The sequence below is a fragment of the Diceros bicornis genome, chromosome X, assembly GCF_020826845.1.
Source record: "Diceros bicornis minor isolate mBicDic1 chromosome X, mDicBic1.mat.cur, whole genome shotgun sequence".
Taxonomy (NCBI): domain Eukaryota; kingdom Metazoa; phylum Chordata; class Mammalia; order Perissodactyla; family Rhinocerotidae; genus Diceros; species Diceros bicornis.
In genome coordinates, this window is record NC_080781.1 from 43,075,099 (window position 1) to 43,097,549 (window position 22,451).

Consider the following 22,451-nt stretch of genomic DNA (forward strand, 5'->3'; position numbering starts at 1 on the left):
CTTCCTTGGAGAAGTGTCTGTTCATTTCCTCTGCCCATTTTTTGATCGGGTTGTTTGTTTTTTTTTTTCTTCAATTGTGTGAGTTCTTTATATATTATGGAGATCAACCCCTTGTCAGATGTATGTTTTGCAAATATTCTCTCCCAGCTGGTTGGTTGTCTGTTCATTTTGATTCTGGTTTCATTTGTCTTATAAAAGCTCTTTAATCTGATAAAGTCCCACTTGTTTATTTTTTCTTTAGTTTCCCTAGTCTGGGTAGGCATGTCATCCAAAAAGATTCCTTTAAAACCAATGTCAAATAGTGTGTTGCCTATATTTTCTTCTATGAGTTTTATAGTTTCAGGTCTCACCTTCAGGTCTTTGATCCATTTTGAGTTAATTTTTGTGAATGGCGATAGCACATGGTCCACTTTCATTCTTTTGCATGTGGCTGTCCAGTGTTCCCAACACCATTTATTGAAGACACTTTCCTTTCTCCATTGCATGTTCTTAGCACCTTTGTCGAAAATTAGCTGTCCGTATATGTGTGGTTTTATTTCTGGGCTTTCAATTCAGTTCCATTGATCTGTGTGTCTGTTTTTGTACCAGTACCATGCTGTTTTGATAACTATTGCTTTGTAGTATGTGTTGAAGTCAGGGATTGTGATGCCTCCTGCTTTGTTCTTTTTCTTTAGGATTTCTTTAGCTATTTGGGGTCTTTTGTTGCCCCATATAAATTTTAGTATTCTTTTTTCTATTTCTGTGAAGAATGTCATTGGGATTCTGATTGGGATTGCATTGAATCTGTAGATTGCTTTAGGTAATATAGACATTTTAACTATGTTTATTCTTCCAATCCACGTGCATGGGACATCTTTCCATTTCTTTATGTCATCATGGATTTCTTTCAATAATGTCTTGTAGTTCTCATTGTATAGGTCCTTCACCTCCTTGGTAAGATTTATTCCTAGGTATTTTATTCTTTTTGATGCAATTGTAGATGGTATTATCTTTTTGAGCTCTCTTTCTGTTAGTTCATTATTAGCATATAGAAATGCAACTGATTTTTGTAGATTGATTTTGTACCCTGCAACTTTGCTGTAGTTGTTGATTGTTTCTAATAGTTTTCCAACAGATTCTTTAGGGTTTTCTATATATACAATCATGTCATCTGCAAATAGTGAGAGTTTCACTTCTTCGTTACCTATTTGGATTCCTTTTATTCCTTTTTCTTGCCTAATTGCCCTGGCCAAAACCTCCAGTACTATGTTGAACAGGAGTGGTGAGAGTGGGCAGCCCTGCCTCGTTCCTGTTCTCAGAGGAATGGCTTTCAGTCTTTCCCCGTTGAGTATGATGTTGGCTGTAGGTTTGTCATATATGGCCTTTATTATGTTGAAGTACTTTCCTTCTATTCCCATTTTATTGAGAGTTTTTATCACAAATGGATGTTGTATCTTGTCAAATGCCTTCTCTGCGTCTATTGAGATGATCATGTGGTTTTTATTCTTTGTTTTGTTGATGTGATGTATCACGTTGATTGATTTGCGGATGTTGAACCATCCCTGCGTCCCTGGTATAAATCCCACTTGATCATGGTGTATGATCTTTTTAATGTATTGTTGTATTCGGTTTGCCAATATTTTGTTGAGGATTTTTGCATCAATGTTCATCAGCGATATTGGCCTGTAATTTTCTTTCTTTGTATTGTCTTTGTCTGGTTTTGGTATCAGGGTGATGTTGGCCTCGTAGAATGATTTAGGAAGTGTTCCATCTTCCTCTATTTTTTGGAATAGTTTGAGAAGGATGGGTATTAAATCTTCTTTGAATGTTTGGTAAAATTCACTGGAGAAGCCATCTGGTCCTGGACTTTTATTTTTTGGGAGGTTTTTGATTACTATTTCAATCTCTTTACTTGTTATTGGTCTATTCAGATTCTCCATTTCTTCTTGGTTCAATTTTGGGAGGTTGTATAAGTCTAAGAATTTATCCATTTCTTCTAGATTGTCCAATTTGTTGGCATATAATTTCTCATAGTATTCTCTTATAATCCTCTGTATTTCCGTGGTGTCCGTTGTAATTTCTCCTCTTTCATTTCTAATTTTATTTACTTGATCCTTTTCTCTTTTTTTCTTAGTAAGCCTGGCTAAGGGTTTGTCGATTTTGTTTATCTTCTCGAAGAACCAACTCTTTGTTTCATTAATCCTTTCTACTGTTTTTTTGGTCTCAATTTCATTTATTTCTGCTCTGATTTTTCTTATTTCTCTCCTTCTGCTGGCTTTGGGCTTTGTTTGTTCTTCTTTTTCTAGTTCTGTTAGGTGTAATTTAAGGTTGCCTATTAGGGCTTTTTCTTGTTTGTTAAGGTGGGCTTGTATCGCTATGAGTTTCCCTCTCAGGACCGCTTTTGCTGCATCCCATATGGTTTGATATGGCATGTTATCATTTTCGTTTGTTTCCAGATAGTTTTTGATTTCTCCTTTAATTTCATCAATGATCCATTGGTTGTTCAGTAGCATGTTGTTTAATCTCCACATTTTTGTCACTTTCCCAGTTTTTTTTTCATGGTTCATTTCCAGTTTCATAGCCTTATGGTCTGAAAAGATGCTTGTTATGATTTTAATCTTCTTAAATTTATTGAGGCTGGCTTTGTTTCCCAACATATGGTCTATCCTAGAGAATGTTCCATGCGCACTTGAGAAGAATGTGTAGTCAGCTGTTTTTGGATGGAGTGCTCTGTATATGTCTACTAGGTCCATCTCGTCCAGTTTTTCATTTAAGTCTACTATTTCTTTATTAACTTTTTGTCTGGATGATCTATCCATTGCTGTAAGTGGGGTGTTAAGATCCCCTACTATTATTGTGTTGTTGTTGATTTCTCCTTTTAGGTTTGTTAATAGTTGCTTTATGTACATTGGTGCTCCTATGTTGGGTGCATATATATTTATAAGTGATATGTCATCTTGATGTAGTGTCCCTTTTATGATTATATATTTCCCTTCTATGTCTTTCTTAACCTGTTTTATCTTGAAGTCTACTTTGTCTGATATGAGTATGGCAACACCTGCTTTCTTTTGTTTGCCATTAGCTTGGAGTATTGTCTTCCATCCTTTCACTCTGAGCCTGTGCTTGTCTTTAGCGCTAAGATGTATTTCCTGAAGGCAGCATATTGTTGGGTCTTGCTTTTTAATCCATCCTGCCACTCTGTATCTTTTGATTGGAGAGTTCAATCCATTTACATTTAGGGTAATTATTGATATATGAGGGCTTAATGTTGCTGTTTTGTCACTTATTTTCTGGTTCTTTTGCATTTCCTTTGTTTCTTGTCCCATTTGTTTTGGACTGCCAATTCAGTTTGGTTGTTCTGTCTTATGACTCTTCTAGTTTTCTCTTTGTTTATCATATGTGGTTTTGCTTTGATTATTTGTTTAGTGGTTACCTTGAGGTTTGGGCAAAAAATCTTGTGTATGAGATAGTCCATTATCTGATGGCCTCCTATTTCCTTATACTAAGTCAATTCAGTCACTTTCCTCTTCCCCTTCTAAGTTGTTCTTGTTATACCTTATTCTATCTTGTGTTGTGGCTGTGTGTTTACAGTGATGAGGTTAAATTTATTTTTGGTGAATTTCTTCCTTTGATCTTTGAATTTAGTATTTAAGTGGTTGCTAACCTATTCCGGTAAAGATCTACTATTTTTCTGAGTTTGTCTACCTACTTTTCTCCTTCCTCCAAGCTTTGTGTTCCCTTTCTCTTCTTTTTTTCAGGCCTGAGGGCCTTCTTGAGTATTTCTTGTAGTGGGGGTCTCGTGGCCATGAACTCCCTTAGCTTTTGTTTATCTGGGAGAGTTACTATTTCTCCATCATATTTGAAGGATATTTTTGCTGGATAGAGTATTCTTGGCTGAAAGTTTTTGTCTTTCAGTATTTTGAATATATCATTCCAGTCTCTTCTAGCCTGTAAAGTTTCTGTTGAGAAATCCGCTGAGAGCCTGATGGGAGTTCCTTTGTATGTTATTTTTTGTTTTTGTCTAGCTGCCCTTAATATGGTTTCTTTGTCGTTGACCCTGGCTAGCCTTACCACTAGGTGTCGTGGTGAAGGCCTTTGTCTGTTAATATATATAGGTGTCCTGTTGGCTTCGCTTACTGGTATTTCCTGCTCCTTCCCCAGATTTGGGAAATTCTCAGCTATTATTTCTTTTAATAGGCTCTCTGTTCCTCTTTCCCTCTCCTCTCCCTCAGGAATACCTATAATTCTTATGTTACATTTTCTAATAGAGTCAGATATTTCTCGGAGTCTTTCTTCATTTCTTTTTAGTCTTAGTTCTCTCTCCTCTTCCATCTGGAGTATATCTGTATTCCTATCCTCTAAAGTACTAATTCTTTCCTCCATATTGTCAGCTCTGTTCTTTAAAGATTCCAGATTCTCCTTTATCTCCTCCATTGTGTTCTTCATCTCCATCAGCACTGATTGGTTTTTCTTTATGATTTCAATCTCTTTTGTGAAGAAACTCCTAATCTCATTGAATTGTTTGTCTGTGTTGTCTCGTATTTCGTTGAGTGTTTTTATGATAGCTCTTTTGAAATCTCTGTCATTTAGTTTATGGATTTCTGTGTCTTCGGGGTTGATTTCTGGGTGCTTGTCATTTTGTTTCTGGTCTGGTGGTTTCATATATTTTTGCATTGTGGTTCCTGTGTTGGTTTTGTTTTTCCTCGTCCTGGAAATCTCTGGTTGCAATTTCCACCTGCCGCCACTGTCTGGTGGTAAAGGGCTGTGTAGTCTAAGCCCCCTGCGCTCTGCCCCGGTTTTTCTGCTGCGATCCGCAGTTTTGTTTTTTTTTTCCCTGCTGCGATCCACGGGTCCAGTTGTTTGATCAGGTCTGCCGCGGATCGCTTGTTCTGGTCTGGTCGGTGGAGCTGCAGAGTCCGGTTTGGGGAGCAGGGAGCTCTCTCTTTTGCCCTCTGGGTCCCTGACGTGGGAGGCTTCTCGTTTGCCCCTCTTTATCCGCTCTCTGGGGTGCTCAGATGTTGATGGTAGCCCTGTGGCTCCTCTGAGTCCTCTGTGCGGGAGTTTCCCACTGGCTGAGAGAGTCCGAAGAGCCACGGTTTCCCCGCCGAGGGCCGCCCCTCCCCCCTCTCTGGGAGCCGCGCCGACCGGGATCGCTGATCTGATGGGGAGGGAGAGGAGTTCTCCTTACCTCTCCCCACTTCCTCCCAGGGCCCAGCACGTTCCGCTCTCAGATGTGCGGCAGTGTGGATCCCTCCGCTCTAGGTTTTCACTGTCTGGGATTCCGTTGTTGTTCTGTGACTGTTGCTTTTGTTGTATCTTGTCGGGGGAAGAGTTCACGGGAAAGCTCACTCTGCCATGATGCTGACGTCACTCTCCTGTGCATGGTTTTAATTCTTTAAAAATTTTTAAAGTTTATCACCCTGAACATGGTCTGTCTTGGTGAAAGTTCCATGTGTACTTGAGAAGTATGTGTATTCTGCTGCTGTTGGATGGAGGGTTCTATAAATGTCAGTTGGATCCAGTTGATTGATGTTGCTGTTAATTTCTTCATTATCCTTGCTGATATCCTTTCTGTATCCTTCAGTATCCTTTCTGTATACTAATTCTGCTACTAAGAGAGGAGTACTGAAGTTTTCAACTGTAATTGTGAATTTGTCTATTTCTCTTTTCAGTTTTGTCATTTTTTGCTTTGTGTATTTTGAAAATCTATTAGGAACATACACATTTAGGATTTTTATATCCTCTTGATAGTGTCTTGTGACTTTTTTCTCATGTAACAATTTTCATGATTTGCAAACATCATTCCAGTTAAATTGATGTATTTCTGTGTCGGTTTTATTGACTGTATAGTATTCTGTTCTTCAACTGTCGTTATTTAACCAGCCCCCTATTAATGGATATTTAGGTTATTTCCAAATTTTGCTCTTAGAAGTAACCCTGTCATGTACAGGCATGTACTTGCATTGTTCAAAATTGTACTATTGTTTTTCTGGAAAAAATTACTAGACTAGAGATATTAGATCAAAATAATGCACATTTAAAAGTTTTGTACGTATAGGCAACTGTCATCCTGAAGTGTCATGCCCATTTGTACTTTTACCAGTACTAAATGGAAGTGATTATTTTCTTATAATCTTAGTAACATAGGGTGTTATATTTTTTGCCATCTGATAAGTGAAAATTTTTAATGTGTTATTTTAGGTTGATATACAGGAACATTGGCATTTTAAGTAGTCAGGTGTATCAGTTCTTTCCTTTAGGTTTTAAGATTTGTTTCTTGCTTAGAAAAGTCTTCTCCACTCATAATTATATAAATATTTCTCTGAATTTTCCCTAGAACATTTATAGTTTCATGTTCACATTTAAATCTTTATCTGGAATTTGTTTTGCTGTCAGCATCAATACACCTTCCCCCAATGATTATCCAGTTATCCTAATACCATTTATTGGTTTTCATTATCCACTGGTTTGAAATGACATCTTTAATCACATATACTTGGGTTTGTTTATGATCTTTTCAATTCTATTCTTTGGTGTGTTTGTCAATTCTAACATCAGTAGGATGCTATTTTTATTATTATGGCTTTGTAGTACATTTATTACCTCTTTACTCATTTTTTACAAAATATTTATGATTGTCCTTACACATTAATTCTTCCAGGTGAGCTGTAGAATAATTTTGTCAAGTTTTCAAAAATAGCCCATTGTGATTAATTCAGGAAGAATTCACAGATTTTGCAATATTGAACTTTCCAAGCCAGTTATGTTCTATCTGTTTAGTTACCAGGTCTTCTTTTATAGTTTTAAGTTTTAAAAGATTCTCTTTATATTGGTCTCACTGACTTAAAAAGGTTCTTCTTGGGGATTGAGGAAATTGTTTTAATGTTATAAGTGTTATCCTTTTTCCTTTAATTTTTAAATTTATTGCTAGTATGTTGGGAAAGCAATTGACATTTTTTTTTCTGTATTTACTTTGTATTCATCTACTTTGCTGAACTTAGTCATAGTTTATTTAATTTACTCTTGGATTTGATGTGCTTATACTTTATTTAGAATTTTTGCTTCTGTATTCATAAATAAGATTCCTTTGTAAGTTTTTGGTGAAGGGTGCTGTCTTTATTAAGTTGTAGTACCAGGGTTACTCTAGCTTATTAATATAATTAGAGAAATTTTCCTATGGTATTAAGTTTAACACAGGAATTATATTTTCCTTGAAGAACTTGCCCATGAGCCCGTTGATGCCCCTTATGTGTGTCATTCTTTGATAACTTTTCTAATAACATTGATGGCTATTGGCCTATTAAGGTTTTATTACTCTTCTTGCATCATTTTTATAGTTTATATTTTTCTAAAAAATTATCCATTTCATGGATATTTTCACAGTTATTATCATAGATTGTTCATTGTATTCTTTTGTAATCCTTTGTAATTATTTCTTTTCTCATTCATAGTATTGTGTGTGATGTGTTGTCTTGCTCCCATGTGTTTGCGTGCATGTACATGCTATTTTTTCCTCAATTTTGCTTGCAAAAGATTCTTTCAGTCCTCTGATCAAAGAACCAGCTCATGGATAAATGTATAAATTTTTCTTTTTAAAAAATTTGTTAACATCTGCTTTCATCTTTATTATTTTATTAAGGTTTATTTTGTTGTTTTTCTTTAGCTTCTTGAAATGAATGCTTAGTCTATTTTAATTATTTCTGACTTCATAATAAAAGCTCCAAAGCTATAAATTTTCTTCTAAGTACAAGTTCTGACTACATCCCATTAGTTTTGAAAGATAGTGTTGTAGTTACCTTATTTTTTCTCAATAATCTGTAATTGCAATTTTTATTTCCTCTTTGACCCAGGTTTTATTGTTTTCTTTAAGAATAGTGCTTACTATGTTTTTTAAATGCTTTGCTTTTCTTGAGATTGTTTGGTTTATCCCTTTATTGCCAATTTCTAGATTTATTGTATTGTGTATCAAGAAGGTGACCTGAATGATAATTTCTACTTAATTTGATTTTCTTCATGGCTTCAGATATAATGGGTTTTTATAAATGATTCACTGATGTTTGAAGAAAATATGTATTCTCAAAGGGGTACAAAGATCGTTATATCAATTACTTTTGGCTTAATAATTATTATATAATTTATATGTTAATTTATTTTTTCTGCTTAACTTATCGAAGTCTGAGAGCAGTGTGGTAACCATTCATAGTCGTTGTTTAGTTACTTTCTCCTGCCATTTTTTCATCCCCTCCATCTCACCTTAATCCCTCTGCCCCATACAGTTTTTGAAAACTACAAAATCGATACATTTATAATGTGTGTATGTATTCACATATGTTGTGTATGTGTGTTTGTCTATGAATAAAATCAATAACTCTTTTTCTCTATTCTTATTCTTCAGAGGTAACAACCATAAATAATTTAGAGTGTATCCTTCCAGGTCTTTTTGTGTGTCTTATCATTTTTATAAAGTTCTGAGTATCCTTTCTTTAAAAATCCTAAATTATATGAGTACTATATAAATGCATACACATACATGCATATATTCACATATAAAAATACAGCTTTTTAATGAGTGTGGGTTTTATGATATTTTTCTTATATAAATTGGTCATGCTGTACACATTGCTTTGCAACTTGCTCTTTTCTCTTAAGAATAAATGTCTTAGTTAATCTTTCCATATAACTATAGATCTACCTCATTCTTTTAAACTGCTGCATAATATCCTATTACGTGGATATAGTTATTTAGTTAACCAACCCCTTTTGTGGACCTGATCTATTGATTGCTCCTCAAGTATGAAGAGATAATTTGCATACTTTTAGTTTATTTCTTCCTCTATTTTTAGTCAAAATGATCTAGACTTTTAGATCCAGATTATTATTGTTTAATATATTTTGTTGTTAGTGCCGTTGAGTCGATTCCAACTCCTAGTGACCCTATATACAGCAGAGCCTGGTCTGTTTGCTCCATCCTCTCACCTTCCCGTGTTATATCAGATAATGCTCCACTGCTGTTCATAGGGTTTTCATGGCCAATTTTTTCAGAAGTGGGTAGCCAGGTCCTTCTTCCTAGTCTGTCTTAGTCTGGAAGCTCCACTGAAACCTGTCCACCATGAGTGACCCTGCTGGTATTTGCAATATTGGTGGCTTGCTTTCAGCGTCACAGCAACATGCAGCCACCACAGTATGACAACTGACAGACGGGTGGTGTGGTTTCCTAACTGGGAAATGAACCCAGGCCATGGCAGTAAGAGCTCCGAATCTTAACCACTAGACCACCAGGGCTGGTTGTTTAATACATTACCTTCCCTATAAATAATTATTTTTTATGTTTCTAGATGCAGATCTGTTTTCCTTAGTTTTGTCCAGTATATTGTGAGTCCTTTCAATCTGAAAGCTGAATCTTTCCTTGGCTCAGATAAATTTTTATCTATTATTTCTTTATTATTTCTCTTCTGCCTTTTCTTTCATTTAGATTGCCTGTGTGTGTGTGTGTGTGTGTGTGTGTGTATCTCCAGAATCTATTATCCTTGTGTCTCAAATTTTCATTGTCTTCAACTCTCTTTTACCTCTCAGTTCTGGGAGAATTTCTTAAAGTAGCTTTTGGAATCATTGGTTTTTATCACAATCTGATGTACTGTTCACCGCCTCTATTACATTTTTAATTAAGTAATTGCTTTTACATCAGAAACCAATCTTTCTGGATCCCAAAGTGTTCTCCTTTCATAGATTCAGTGTCCTCTCAGATCTTGTTGAGAGTATACTTTTTAAAAAGTTTATTCCAGTTCTTTGGAGTGAAAAGGTTTCATAAGTAGATACTTGTTCTGGTTCCTCAGAACATTTATCTTTGAAAAATCACTTGTTCTTTTTCATATATCTGGTTGATTTTCTCTGTTTATTCATCTTTGTAGAAGATGGTCTTTGAGGTTTGGACTTTGATATGAATTTTGTCAGGTTTGTCTCCTAGTTTGAGAGTGAGTAATCTTTATATTTTCTATATTTTTGATTTATTTATCACTTTCCTTTTGTTTCTTCTTACCCATCTCCAGATAAGGAGAATGGTCGTTTGTGAAGAATTGGAAGCGTATGCTAGCCAAAGGCAGTCATGGGGGAGAGAACCTTGCTACTATGCTGAAAAGCCTCTTGTCCACATTTGTTGTAACTGCTTGAAATTACCTGGAGCGCTGTCACTCTTCTCTAACTGGCACAAAGTTAGGCTCCTCATTTGGTGCCAGATGGACAGAAAACCATATCTTATGAAGAATAGTTAGAGGAAGTCAAGTTATTTGGTCTAGAATGGAGATTTATAGGAGACATAATAACTGTCTTCAGAAGCTGAAGGGCTGTCACAAGGATTCGACTTGTTCCATGTAGTCCCAAGTGGTTGAATTATGTTAGAAGAGTACTATCTTAAATTCAAGGAAGGAGGATTGGTATAACTGACACAGCTGCTGATTTAAACATTTATTGACTTCATATTTCAACCATTCATTCAGATACTACCCACACTTTTAGATGTTACCATTTGATAACAATGTGCTGCATGGGTAGCCAAGTGCCTGTGTGAGGTACTGGAAGGAGGCTATACAAGCACTGGCTTTGTCATTTGCTCACAGAGGCATCATCCTCAGAGAACTGCTGCTTTCCATTCCTCTCCTCCTTTTTTGTAATTATTTGACCTCAATTTCTTGATACTTAGGGTGGCAGTCATTACCTTTCATCTACACGAACTCTCCCCATCCCTTTCTTATGACGTTCCTTTGGAAAATGTAGTAGGCAGTATAAAATGTCCATATCCTAATCCCTAGAACCTGTGAATGAATATGTTACCTTACATGGCAAAGGGAAATTAGACTATGGAATTAAGATTGTAATCAGCTGAATTTAAGATAGGGTGATTATCTTGGATTATCCAAGTGGGCCCAGTATAATCACAACGGTCCTTAAATGTGAAAGAGAGAGGCAGATAGTAATACCGTGTGAGAAAGACTCGGCTGGCCATTGCTGGCTTTGAAGATGGAAGTCACCACAAACCAAGGAATGCAGGTGACTTCTAAAAGCTAAAAAAAGGATCTCCACTAGAACCTCCAGAAAGAAACACAGCCCTGCTAACACCTTGATTTTTTAGCTCAGTGAGTCCTATTTTGGACTTCTAACCTTCAGATCTGTAAGGTAATGAATTTGTGTTGTTTTAAGCCACTAAGTGTGCTGTAATTTATTACAGCAGCAATAGGAAACTAAGAAAGAAAGATTTCTGAGAAAATCCAAGGCCATATCCCAGGAACAGTAAGAACAGCTTCTTGATATTTCTGTTATTCAGAAACTTAGTGTATTTATTGCTGAACCAATGTATTCAACCATCTTTTGATAATCATTTGGCTATGCAAATATACATCCTTTTCTCTAATGCTTCTTGTTGACCTACTTTTTGGTTATCTAGGCTCCAGTCAATAAAAGTAGCCTTATTGTAAGAGTAGCCTCCTATACAAGATGAGGCCCAATGAAGTAAGTGGAGCTTACAGGGAGTGTGAATTCAACTCAATATGTGGAAGAATTTTCTGTTAAAACCATTCAAAGAGCAATTGGGCTGTATTTGAAGGTTCTATTGCAGGAATTGAACAACTATTTGGTGGAGACATTAAAGAGAGGATTCATGCATCTTGGTTGAGGTGTTGGACTAGTATAGACTTTATTGTTCTTGAATCTTAAAAACCTAAGGGGTTGTGAGGAAGAAGCATCACTGAGGATTGGGTAGGACATCTGTGTACAGTGCAAATTGTGCCTACACTTGGCCTCCAGCCAAGGCAAAACCAAGTAATGGAATCCAGTTCATATTCTGTTTGCCAAGCTGTGCATTCTGGCTGTGGGGCTGCTATGCCCTGAGGCAGGGGCACCTTTTCCTAATTCATATAAAGGTATTGTCTACTTGATAAGATATGTGCTTGTAGGACTGCATTCACCCAAAGAAGGCAACTTTTTTCTAATTTACACAAAGATGCCATATGGGCCAGCACTAACTCTTGGACTAGGGCTATAGGAGATGGTTTCTTAGAGCTGGTGAAGGCAAGACAAGGATAAATAAGAGAAAGTAGGGAGGGAGGGTTATACTACTAATGCTTTAGTCTCATTCTGACTTCTCTAACCCCTCAGCTCACTTCCAAATAGTGCTATTGGTGCTTGCTTCCAGTCCATATATTCTAATAGCATATCTAGTTGGGAAGAGAAACTAATGAATGGATAAACTAATAAATAAGTCTGTATTTCAGAGCTAAATAAACATGATCTCTTTTGGGAGTTCACTGTATAAGGTAGTAGTGTTTTGTGCCAGTCTCAGCCTATCGATAACCAGTGTTGTGGCTGGACCAGCCCTTGTGGTTCTTATTATGATTGGAAGACACCCTTCAGCAATAACCATCAGGAAACTTTGAAAAAATAAAAGTTTATTACTTATGGGACCTGGAAATTACACAGCACACCTGGGGCCACACAGTGAGGTACAGAGAGAGAGAGAGAGAGAGGAGAGAATGAGCCTGGGGTTTTGCTTTTATTGGGGTCAAGGGTGAGGCCCTAGGGTTTCATGGGCTCCCTCTTTATTGGTGAATTTAAAACGTAACAGTGGGAATTTAAAGCCCGGGAAGAGAAAAAACAATTGGCCCAAATGGTCAGTTATGAAAACCAACCAAGATCTCTAAAACAAAGGAGCTTCAGTGTGGGGAGGCAGCCTGGCTCTTTACCTAGTTGTGTGGCTGGCAATATGTTTACTTGAGATAGCCATCTTTGAAGTGGATGCCTTGGCAATCAAAGCTTAAGTCAGGCACTTGCATTACAAAAAGAAAAAAGCCAACTATCAGAGTTTACACTACAAGTAGCAAATGGGGAAAGCAAGAATCTAAGTATTGGAAATCAAAGGGAGAGGGTGTGTTTACTCAAAGTACTCATAGAGAAGGTAGAGCATCTCTCTCTGATTAGTATGACTGGTCACCTACCCAAATGTGTAGGGATAGATTATGCCAGGGTCTTAGCTGAAGCAGTTCCCATATTCGTAGCAGAGTCTCAACTGGCCAGGTCTCGTAGCTCCACTGTCCTCAATGCCACAGACCAGGTAGTTAGATCTATCTGGATGTGGCTTTGAAGCTGAACAATGTGCAGAATCCTGCCCTGTTTGTGTATTTTTCCAGATGTCCTTTGAGATGAGTCATGAGACCCTGTACTTGGCAGTGAAGCTGGTGGATCACTACCTTATGGAGGTAATATGCAAGAGAGACAAGCTACAACTCCTTGGTTCCACTGCTTTTCTGATTGCAGCAAAATTTGAGGTAAGCCTGAGTCCATAGGACTTGGAGAGAACTAATCAATCAGGTTTCTAGCCAAGCTGGATATATATATGTATATTTGTGTGTATATGTATGCATGTATATACGTATATATACATGTGTGTATATACATTTGCATATATGTGTACCTATGTGTGTGTATACAATTACATATATACACACACACAAATAATTTTTCCTACCAATTTTTTGTCTGTCTTCCCCAGCAAGGAAGCTGGTGTTGGATGGCAATGGTGGTATATTTGTTTCCTGGCATCAACAAGGTTCTTCCATTTCCTCTTTGAAGATGTGTGTATGTGGGCATGTACCTAATTAAATGGATCGTTCTTTTTAAAGCTTCCTTCTGGTCCTTAATTCTCTGCCCCTACCCCCTTTCTTCTTCCACTAGCTCCATCTAGTGGTCTTAAACTGCATATATAAGCAAGCATTTCCAAACCTGGGCACTGGAGGCATTTAAGAGAAAATGACCTCGTGTAGATGGTAGTGAGTTCAGGTGAAATAGTTATTTCTGAAGGAGCAGTATAAAAGCAAGTAGCTGGCCTTTTCCTTCATAACCATAATCCATCTAATTTCTCTGATTCTTTCCTCTTCCTTAGATGCTAAATGATCTTGTTCAACTCTCATTTTTCCTTCTGATAGGCTAGCTGTATGAAACCTTAGGGTTTAGGAGCAAAGAAGTAGCAACTTTTACTGAGTTCAAAGAGCTTTAGAACTGTGGGTTTGTTTTTGTGCTCCCTCGCTAGCTCCCTCCCCAGCTCTATCCCTAACTTGCTTTCTGCCTCTGTCCCTCCTTCACTCCCTCCTTCACTCACTTGCTCCCTACCTCTGGTCCTATACCTCCCTCCCTAACTCCAACCCTCCTTCCCTCCCTCTCTTGCTTCCGCTGTTGCTTCACTTCTGCAAATTGCTCCCTAGCTCCTTTTTTCCCTGCAGCCTTCTCTCAGTCCCTGCCTCCATCTTCCATCCTTGCTTTGTGCACTTGCTCACTCCTTACTGGGTTCCCTCCTTCCCTCCCTCCCTCTATCGCTCTTTCCCTCCCTCCCTTTCTCAGTCCTTCTCTCACTCACTTCCTCCCCTCTTCACTTGCTCCCTCATTCATTCCCCTGCTCCATACCTTGCTCACTGGTTCCCTGCCTCCCACCTTTGTTCCATCCCTCACCTCTTCTGTGCCTCCCTCCCTCACCTTCCCAACCCCCCTTCCCTAGCTCTGCTCTGTACCACTCCATCCTCCTCCCTCCTCCCTTCCCTCCCTCTCTCACTTTCTCTTCCCTTGCTTATTCTCTTTTCTCCTTCTCTTGTTAACTCTCTCCCCTCCGTCCTGCTGTCCCATCCTCTCTCCCTCCTCCTTTGCTCCTCCCTCCCTCATCCCCTTGTTCCTCTCATGCCTTGCTCCCTCCACCCTCCTTTGCTTCCCCCTTCCCTCCCTCTGTCCCTTCCTGCCCTTTTCTGCTCTCCTCCTTGTTCCTTCTCTCCCTACCTCCCACCCTCGCTTGCTGGTACCCTGGCACCCATGACTCCCTCCCACCCTAGCTCTCTCCCACCCTCCTTCCCTGTCTCCTTTTTCCCTTGCTCCCTCTCACTCACTCCCTCTCTTGCCCTCTCCCTCACTTTTTTCCTTTCTGGCTCACTTCCTTTCCTACTCACTTGCTTCCTGGTTCCATTGCCCGCCCCCCCCCTCTTGATAGCTCCCTTTCTTGCTCTTTCCCTCCCACCCACTCATACTTGCTCCCTTCCATCCTCCCTTGCTCCCTCTCTCCCTAGCTCTCTCCCTCCTTCTCACTCTCCCTCCTTCCCTTCCATGCTCCCTAGCCTCCTCCTTCCCTTTCTCTCTCTCTCCCTTCCTTCTCCCTCACTCCCTCCCTTGCTCCCTACCTCACTGCTTCCCTCTCTGGCTCATTTCCTTCCCTGCTAACTTGCTACTTGGTTCATTCCCTTTCTCCCATTTCCTCTCTCTTCTTCTCTCTCCCCTCCTCCCCCTCCTCTTCCCTCCTCTTACCTAGGGCCATCTTTGTAGCTTAAGCAAGTACTCCATGCCTCGGCCTCAAGGGGGTTAAAAAAACAGCTGGGGGGCCCTGGCCAACAGAGAGCAGGAGGGAGGAGAAGAATGTGAGGGGCACTTCTTAACAAATCTTGGAACCTGGAGCACCCCTCTTCTGGTTACCAGGTTAAAGGGCCCCCACTAAGTGTTTTGGAGAAGAGGTGTCTTCCCCTCACATGATTGAGAAGTACAGACAGACTTTGCAAGGGGAGGTGTGGAGATGGTATGATAGGAGAAGAAAGGAAGGAGCCACTGGTGAGTAGAGCAATGGAAGGGAGAGTTTCTTGCCCTGGTGTTGCCACTAGGTTGCTGTGTGAACTTGAACAAGTTGCCTCCTCTCTCTGGGCCTCAGTTTCCTTGTCTGCAAAACCAGAGAGTTGGTCCAGTCTGTGATCTGAAAATAGAGAGACAGGGAAAGGTGTGGGAAGAAGGCTGAGGTGGGCAGTTAGATGCAGCTGGAGAAAAGATTCAGGGGTCTTCCTGCCTCCTAGTCCTCTTCCCAAAACCAAGGTTTCACCTGCAGAGGGCTGGACATGGGAAGGTGCTCCCGAAGAGGGGCTCTTCTCACCCTTGGCCTAGCCTGGATCTTCCCAGTCTAGGCCCCCGTGCACATTCTCTCACCCCCTGCAGTCCTCATTCTCTGCTTGGGCTCCCTCTGTGCCTGTTTGCCTCTCTCTCTGCCTGTTCCCCCATCAGTGCCCCTCCCAAACATTCTTATTCATTGCTTAGACTAGGACGCAAAAGTGTAGCCTTTTTTTCCATCTCTAGCTCCCCTTTCCATGGTCGTCTTCCTCCCTCCCCCCAGAGCAGGCCTTAGATTTCCAACTTCTGGCTCTCACTCATTAGAAGAAAGATCGCTGCTCCCAGTCCCTGTGCCACTTATGCTACTTTCAGCGCTGTAAGAATCCACCCCAAGAGGCCCTATCCTCTCTCCAGTAGTTCAGTTTTTAGACAGATCTTTCCTGTCTCTCTGGTTATGTTTTTCAGATGGGCCAGTCAAATCAATGAGAAGCTGGCTCTCAGAGCTACCCTGAAGGTTTATGCCAGGAAATATTATTGCCTCCTATCCTTCACCCCTCTCCCCCTCTGCCTTTCATCTCCAAGCAGAGAGAAGTGGGCTGTCTTTGCCTGGTTGTGACTGCCTTTCTTCTCTACCCATAGGAGCCCTGTGCACCTTGTGTGGATGACTTCCTGTATATCTGCGATGATATTTATCAGCGAGATGAGATGCTCGCCATGGAAATCAGCATCCTGCAAACCCTCAAATTTGATATCAACATTCCTATCGCCTATCATTTTCTGCGCAGATATGCTAGGGTAAGAGGGCGGAGGCACATCTTCATTCTCTCACTGCTGCTTAGTCCCCTCCATACCCAGAGTGACTGCCTGAGTAGTAGGAAAAGAGAAAGTGATAACTAGACACAAGGGAATTTCCTTTTCAATCCACCCTCCTAGATTGGCAATCTTTATGAAGTGTGGAGGCAAGAAAATTGCAGATTTCCGTGGTGAGGGCAGAGTAGGGGAGGGGAAGAAGATTCTTCGATCAAGAAGGGATTCATGGGAAGTTTGAGAGGGATGCTGGCAAAGTTGTCTTCCTTCACCTGAGTATTGGTTACAGGGGAGGTCACTTCATGATTATTCATTGTTTCTACAAGTGTGTGTTGTGTACTTTTCTCTATGTGTGTGTGATAAGTTATAATTTTTTAAAAAAAGATTCAAACAAGAAAAGGGAAGGAGTTCTTTTGGAGCATGGAACACCTCCTAGGGTGGAACCAGGTGTAAAGTTACAGTTGGAGGGCTTTGGCTCTTCAAAGGATGACTCATACAGAAAGGGGAGGTGGGAGGGTACCACAAGCACATTTGATAATTTGGTTAAAAACCCTGAAGGTTGGTTAAAAATCCTAAAGGTGGCAAATACCCTTGCCGATTTCAGAAATCCCCTCCTAAAGATTCTGTGCTTTGGGGGATAGGGTCTTTAGTGTGAGTCATGGCAGGAGAGGTACATTGTTCAGGCACAGAGCCGTTTAGGCCTGAGGTGGGATAACTGGAGAGAATGGGTGCAGGGGATCTTCTGCTTAATGCCAGTTTTCTAAATTGATTGCTGAGCCAGTCTTGCTGCCTTTAGTGTGTCCGTGCCAGCATGAAGACACTGACCTTGTCCCGCTTCATCTGTGAGATGACCCTGCAGGAATACGACTATATCCAGGAGAGGGCTTCCAAGCTAGCTGCTGGCTCCTTCCTCCTGGCCCTCTACATGAAGAAGCTCGGACACTTGGTAAACACTTGCTGAGGGCGGGGAGTAGGGATTTAAAAGCACAGGGTCAACTCAAGAGGAAGGTGTAAATTAGGGCCATGGGAAATTTGGTGACAAAACTGCCGCGTACCCACAGTTATGAATTCTTTGACATCTCGACGTCTTAGGGGCCTGGCTGCCTAAAAGAGTTTCTACAGCAATGGTATTGAAGTATTTTATTTCACTTTTCTTAGTCACAGTACCCTTTGTTCCAAAGAAAGCTTACCTGAAAGCCCAATATTACAAAACAGACTAATTTGGAATTATTCTGATTGCAGGTGGGGTGGGGTAGGCCCACTTCTTACCTGACCCCATTCTGCTCCTGCTCCTTGCAGTCCCCTCAGGAAGGTTGCCCACTGAGGGAGCTTGTTGGAACAGGGTTTGAAAAGCACTGATTCAGAGAACAGAGTAGTGAAAGCAACTGTCCATGTGTATAATGGGGGACCCAGAGGTATACTGTAGTACTCTTCTCTGAAGAGGAAGGCCCCCAAAGCCTCCTACCCGAATACAAATAAAACTCATATTTGACAATTTTTCAATTTTATGAAAAATTGTGAATAAAAGCAACTTTAGAGAACTATGAATTTTTACTGATGTGTAACATGGAATCCAAGAAGGAAAAGTATGCTCACAAATGAGCATACTCTTTCCAACCACTCTTAAGCCCCTCCAACCTGGAAATCTTAGAGCCGCTACTGACAGGGAAACCTCTGTGTGCTGAGAAAGAACCCTATAGACAGTTTTGTGAACTTGGACAAGTCATACTGAAATTTCTTGGCACAGAGAAATCATTCAGTAAATGGCAGTGATGATGATGAAAAAGAATAAATAATAATAATGGCTAGCATTTACTGAGTGCTTAGACAGTGGTCTAAGCACTTTGTGTATTAACTCATTAAACTTCACAACATCCCTATAAGATCAGTACTATTATCCCCATTTTACAGATAAGAAATGCCTTCCCATGTTTTGCTAATGAGAGACAGAGCTAGTCTTTGGGAACTAGGACTGGTAGTCAAAGTATATACCTACTGTATAATCAGAATGGATGTGCCCATAGCTCTGGAGCCATGGTTCTGGAGGCCCCATGCTGAGCCAGGCTTTGACCATTGGGTCCTGGAAAAGTCTGTTTGGTTCTGAGGAGGCCAATTGAGAGGCTCAGGGCAGCAAACTGCTTGCCTACCAGTATAGAAATATTTCAATATTTTAACACGTGGCATGGCTGTACCAGTGAGTATCAGCTAAACGTTGGCGCTGATCTGAGCCCAGGTAGTCTGGCTCTACAGTCCTCTATGCTATATATACTGCTTCTATAGATAAGAAAGTCTTCACAGAGGAAGTGATGTTTGAGTTGGATCTTGAAAGATGAATAGGAACCTGTGAGAGGAGACATTCTAGTTAGAGGGAACAATAACTGAAAAGACGTGAAGGGAATAAGAAAAGAATGTGATGTATTTGGGACAGAATAAGACATTTCTTGTAGGTAAAGCAGAGGATGTATTAATAGACAACGATGAGAGATGAGACCAGAATGGAAGCGTGTGGTCAGATTGTGAGAGACCTTTGATGCTGGGCTGAGGGACCCACTGTATACTATGGCATTGGACGTATACTAAGGCATTGGAAGTTTTTTAGGAAACATACTGCTGTTTTGTGGGTTTTAGAAACAGTACTGGTATAGCAGTATAGAAGATGTATGAGATGAGGGAGTGAAAAGGTGGGAATACCAGCGAGTAGGCTTTCATGATAGTCAAGGTGAAGCATTGAGGCCTGAACCTATGCAGTGACAATGGGGCCATTACTCTTATTTAATACACTCAACATAATGTGTTACCCCCCTGCTCAGCATGCCAATGACTACCCTTGGCCTGTGGCAGTAGTTTCCAAACAGTTTTCAGTAGAGCCCTGGGATTCCTGCAGAAGTATTTCAGGGGCCACGTAAAAGGTAAAGGGATCCAAATTGGTGGTTTTCTTAGCCCCCTCCCCCAATTCCAGGTAAGATATTTTGGCTTCCAGGTAAGATATTTGAAAAAAAGGTATTCAGGGAAAATAAGACATTTTTAAAAAACCACTGCCTTACAGAATAAATCTCCCTTTCTCTACCTGTGGAGCTCCCACTTGACTTTCTATACCCATTGCAGATGTGCCCTCCTCTATGAAGCTGTCTGTGACTCTCCTGGCCAAAGGTCATAGGAGTTCTGATTCTCCAGTGCTCACTTTTTTCTCCCATGATCACTTCCACTGTAGCACTTCCCACACATTTTGTAATTCTCTGTGTGCATGTATGTCTCCCCCACTAGATTACAGACTCCTCAAGGGCAGCAGCCTTAGTCATCTTTGTATTTCCAGCATCCTGCACAGGGCTTGTAATATTAATCCTAGCCAGCATTGTTTGGGTGCTTACTATGTGCTAGACTCTGTTCCATGTGCTTTGTACATGTTAACTCATTTAATCCTATGATGTAAGTACTGTAATGATCCCCATTTGGCAGACTGGGAAACTAAGGCACCAAGAGATTAAATAACTGGCTCAAGGCTGGAATTTGAACCCAAGCAGTTTGCTTCCAGAACCTTTGCTCTTAAACACACTGCTCTATTACTTCTGCCACATAACAAGCATCCTTAAAGTTCAATGAGAAAATAAATGCATGGAATGATAGCTGTTAGAGCCAGAGAGGAGGAGCAGCCTTAAGTTCTTGTTGGCTGTTGAGTTGGGACCTCAAGTTTGGTCTGAGGTTTGCCTGGACGTTGGCTCTTGACCTAAGAGTGAGTAAATTACAAAGTCAGTCCTGTTCCTTAGATTCGTTGGTGGATTTCAGCATATGTGAATATCTACGGCCAGGGCTAATATACACCTGGTACATATGGATATAGCCATACCACTAGTTTGTGGCTGGAACCTAATCTAGGTAGTAGACTATAATTATTGGTCAGTGTCTATGCTGTATGAGTCTTTGAAATGTTGGACTATCTTCCCTGCCTATAGCATGGTTAGGAAGTTTGGATGTGGGACAGCAGAGACAGAAGAATGGTCTGCTTTCTGTTGTGAAAGTCACTATGCATGTTACTTCTTCCAGGCTCCTACCCTGGAGTATTACAGTGGCTATAAGACCTCTGATCTTCACCCCTTGGTCAAGCAGCTCAACACCCTGCTGACTTTGCATTCTTGCGATAGACTCAAGACTGTGCGTTCCAAGTATTCTCACCAGTAAGTACCAAGCTCCAGTTGAGGTTACGTTTGTGCTCAGTCATGGGGAGGCCCAGACTAGCCTCACTTAGGGGAAAAGAAAGATCAGTTACTTTTCACCTTACTTTCTGCTCCAGGGTTAAAGCAAGATAGGGAACCAAGGACCCTATGTCCACTTCCATGGAGCCTGCTTGCTTTGGCCTCTTTTACACTGAGCTGCCCCCTCTTGTTTTTACAGGGTCTTCTTTGAAGTCACCAAAATCCCCCCCTTGGACATGTTGAAGCTGGAGGAGATTTTGAATTACTGCTGATTCTGAGGCTGAGGGTCTGGCACTCTGACAGCAACCACCAGGGCCAGGGAGGCATGTAAATAGGCAGTATTTATTCTGTCCTTGAATTTGTCTTTTAATCACTGTTCTTCATTTTTACTCTCTGTTTGTCTTTTCCCAAACTGAAAATGTAAATATTTGTGTTTTTTATGAAAAAGAAAAAAATATTGTAGTATTTGATTAGAAATTTAATAAAAACTTAATGTTTGTTGTTAAAATGGCTCACCTCCCCTCTTATTGCTCAGGAGCCCCATGCATAGCCCAAAGATGTTTTTTTCCTGCCTAGTAAAGGCTGTACCTCAGAGTCTAGCTTATCCAATTTCCTTCTTTGGAGGCTTTCTCTTCATGGAAGAGGAATTGAGCTAGGTATGAATTGATGGATGAGTCTGTAGAAGGAGAATCATTGTTGGGGGAGGGGTACCTAGTCCAGAGATCCCTACCTGACAGACAGGCCTTACTGTTCATATCTGGGGAAGCTGGGAATGTGGGCCAATGCCCTTTGGTCCCCATCTCAGGTTGCTTGCTTTCTTTGCTTTTTCCTAGATGATGAAAAGGTGGGGATCAGGATTTTAACCCAAATGTAGCCCTACTTTCATAGTTAGGTGGCTTTCTAGAGTCTAAATTTGAAAAAACTGCTTGGAGTGGTGTGCTAAAATCTCTTCTAGCACTTATCTTCTGTCAAGAGGGGAAATTTCCATCTGTGAAATCAGTGAGATGTCCCATGAATGCAAGCATCAACCACTTGCCCAATTTTTCATTCATAAAGCCTTAAGGAGGTTCTACTCTCTGTGTCCTATCTTTGGGGTGATGTATACTTGTACAGCTATCTCAGTTGTTAACAAAGGAGTTGAACATCCTCTGTGCCAGTTAATGAAGAGCCACTGCCTTAATCTTGCCTCTAGGACCTCTGGGACATCCCCACAGTCTAGCAACTGAAGCAAGTAATGTCTGTCATAGCAGACCTCTAGGACTCTAGTCTAGTACTGTTCTGATTGGTCACTGGCTGTTTGTTACCACTTGTCAAATGTTTTGACTATCAGTCCTGGGAGTGGATATCTGGTGAAGGGGACAGTCAATGGAGAAGTTATGGGGAAAATACCTCCCCAATTCTGGCCTGAGACTCCCCATGCTAGTCTGGTCACATCACCTTTTCTGATCAGGGACAGGAGGGAGAGCATGCCAAGGCCTCAGATGTCTTAGTGCTTGCTTTCTTTTTGTGTCAGTTTCCCATTCCCCCTCCCAACTTGCTTTGCCTTGACGACCAGACATCATTAGTTTCCCTCCTGCCCCATTC

The 22,451-nt window shown here is 40.6% G+C and overlaps 1 protein-coding gene across 3 annotated transcripts in view; it reads left to right on the forward strand.

The window, feature by feature from the left end:
* CCNB3 (cyclin B3) overlaps positions 1–21,390 on the forward strand; it is a 63,544-nt gene extending 42,154 nt beyond the window's left edge. For 2 of the 3 annotated variants that reach the window (XM_058535871.1, XM_058535873.1), the window contains 5 exons: positions 13,155–13,292; positions 16,510–16,665; positions 17,474–17,623; positions 20,719–20,849; positions 21,067–21,390. In XM_058535871.1, the coding sequence (XP_058391854.1) occupies positions 13,155–13,292; positions 16,510–16,665; positions 17,474–17,623; positions 20,719–20,849; positions 21,067–21,139 (648 nt within the window). In that variant the 3' untranslated portion in view covers positions 21,140–21,390. The remainder of the gene's footprint in view (positions 1–13,154; positions 13,293–16,509; positions 16,666–17,473; positions 17,624–20,718; positions 20,850–21,066) is intronic. The other variant, XM_058535872.1, reaches the window with a different exon arrangement.
* The last annotated feature ends 1,061 nt before the right edge of the window (positions 21,391–22,451 follow it).